This window comes from Sprattus sprattus, assembly GCF_963457725.1.
Source record: "Sprattus sprattus genome assembly, chromosome: 1".
In the NCBI taxonomy this organism is placed as follows: domain Eukaryota; kingdom Metazoa; phylum Chordata; class Actinopteri; order Clupeiformes; family Clupeidae; genus Sprattus; species Sprattus sprattus.
In genome coordinates this window covers 29,956,322-29,958,821 of record NC_137920.1, presented here as the reverse complement: position 1 = coordinate 29,958,821, position 2,500 = coordinate 29,956,322, and the positions used below count along the sequence as shown (strand labels likewise).

General features: G+C 46.1%; 1 protein-coding gene across 5 annotated transcripts in view; it reads left to right on the top strand.

Annotated features, from left to right (window-relative positions):
• Positions 1-2,500, top strand: part of sh3pxd2aa (SH3 and PX domains 2Aa) — a 117,357-nt gene that overhangs the window by 104,505 nt on the left and 10,352 nt on the right. For 4 of the 5 annotated variants that reach the window (XM_080847256.1, XM_080847254.1, XM_080847253.1 and 1 more), the window contains one exon: positions 545-628. The exons of the other annotated variant lie outside the window; for it this stretch is intronic. In XM_080847256.1, the coding sequence (XP_080703382.1) occupies positions 545-628 (84 nt within the window). The remainder of the gene's footprint in view (positions 1-544; positions 629-2,500) is intronic. 5 annotated transcript variants of the gene reach the window in all.

Below are 2,500 nucleotides of genomic sequence, written 5' to 3'. Positions count from 1 at the left end.
TGCATGGGCCGGGCAGGCCAGTGTGCGGCATCAAGTGTGAAGTACTTTGGGTGTTCCAGTGTGTAAAAAAAACAATTCCATAAACTATAATGGTAGTCAATTCACTGTTTAAAATCACGTAACAACATGGCGCCCATTCCTGGATGGTAAGGCTTCGGTTTGTTCTAACAGTATCCGTCACTGACGGTCCATGGCTCCTTCCAGCTTTCTCCAGAGCTTCAGTCACATGTGCTCTTAACACATCCATATTGTCCACACTTAACAGTGACCTCCTTCATCTGAACCAACATAACTTAACACTGACCTCCTTCATCCACATTTAACACTGACCCATCATTGCTTCTCTTTTCCATGTAATATTGTCTCTAATAACGACATTCCATGTCACTAATAACAAGAGTTTGTTTGTTTTGGGTTTGTTTTGTGTTTGTTTGTTTGTTTTGTGTTTGTGCTCCATTCCTTCCCTTTACATCCTCCTGTTTTTCCCTCTTCTTCTGTCGTGTGTCCGTCTGCGCTCACCCCCTCCCCACCCCTGCTTCATCAGTCACTAAGAGACGCAAGGCTCACCTGAAGAGGCTGGACCGGAGGTGGACCCTAGGGGGGATAGTGAACCGCCAACAGAGTCGAGGTGAACACACACACACACACACACACACACGCGCACACACACACACACACACACACACACACACACACACACAGACAGGCACACACAATAACACATACACACACACACAATATGTCAACACAAAGACACACAGAGATGCAGCTTTACAATTCTGTTTTTTTGGTCTTCATTTGTGTTCTGCTGGCACATTCATAAAGCAAGTTACGCAAGTAGACACACACACACTCTCTCACACACACACACACACACACACACACACACACACACACACACACACACACACACACACACACACACACACACACACACACTCACTCACACATGTAGATTGTTTATTTACACACACCCACGTGAGCCCTAATGTAACGCGCATATGTGCGCCGTCCATGCTTGGCTCAACAGTGCACATGTAGTTTTCCAGCATTAAGCCCCTGTGGAGGAGGGTCTCCGAGGGCCGCTCTTGCAGAAACAGGACATGAGCGCAGATGCAGAGGAAGATATTCTCCCCTGCCCACGCCCAGCACATGTGTGCACAACTGGCAGACCCACACACGTGTGCCAAAACTAAGCAGGCTCAAATCAAACACACATGTGCGCTACACTTCAAGATGCATGCAAGGGCATAGACGCACACATGCACACACACAAGTATGCTTAGAAAGCAGAAAATTACATTTTTGCATGCAATTGTTTACAGTGCAGTGAACTCATAATATACAGCTCTATGTACCCTCTACACACACACACGCGCGCACACACACACTTGCATGCTAAACTCTCATTTACATCCATGACATTGAGCCAGCAACTGCAGTCCAACTCCCCAAACTTACCAGACAGCCTTGCTTATTCCACATACTAAAGACTTTATTGCTCTCTTGCCCTCTCCCCAATGTCTGTGTGTGGGTGTCTCTGTGTGTGTGTGTGGGTGTCTGTGTGTGTGTGTGTGTGTGTGTGTCTGTGTGTCTGTGTGTGTTGGTGTTTGTGTGTAGGTGAGTGTGTGTGTGTGTGTGTGTGTGTGTGTGTGTGTGTGTGTGTGTGTGTGTGTGTGTGTGTGTGTATGTGTGATTGAATGCGTATGTTTTCTTTTTTGTGCACTTGTTGCATAACAAAATAATTGCAGGGTTATAAAATAGAAGGCATTTGATAATAACACAGGCACTTCATCGCACGGCGGGCATACAAGTCCACTGTTGCATTAATCGTTAACTGGAAACGGTGAACGCTTTCGCCGTGGGAAAGAAGTCCGCTCAGCCCTATTGTTTTTTTGTCAGGGACCGTGTGTGTGTGTGTGTGTGTGTGTGTGTGTGTGTGTGTGTGTGTCTGTGGTGAGTTGTGGAAAAGTTTAGTTGAAGTCCTTTTATTAACTGTATTGTGTTGACACAGACCAGCTAGGCTTCACTCAGTTGCCCAGCAGGAAGACAAGCCCTTCAAAAAAGGAGAAACACAAACTCTGAGCCTTTAAACGTTCCGGAGGGTGGGAAAAGCTGGAATACTCACTATTACGGGATGTTTGAGAAGGCCTGAGACTGCCTGAAAGTGGAATTTCATTTAACAGTTACAAGTGAGGTGCTCAGACACACACACACACACACACACACACACACACACACACACACACACACACACACACACACACACAGTCCAAGTTAGGTGCTCAGACAGGGCTCAGTTAAGATATTTTGAGGAGTGGACTGGGAGAGTATAATACCAGTACTGCTGAGGTGTCTGATCATGAGTTTAATTAAAGTTACAGTCTGTAGAGGTAGCTGCTTGTTTGGCTTCATGCGATGTTCGTATGTGTATGTGATATGAACTGGTCACAGAACAGTTGTTTTGCGGTGACATTGACGATCCACGTGATTGGGAGAT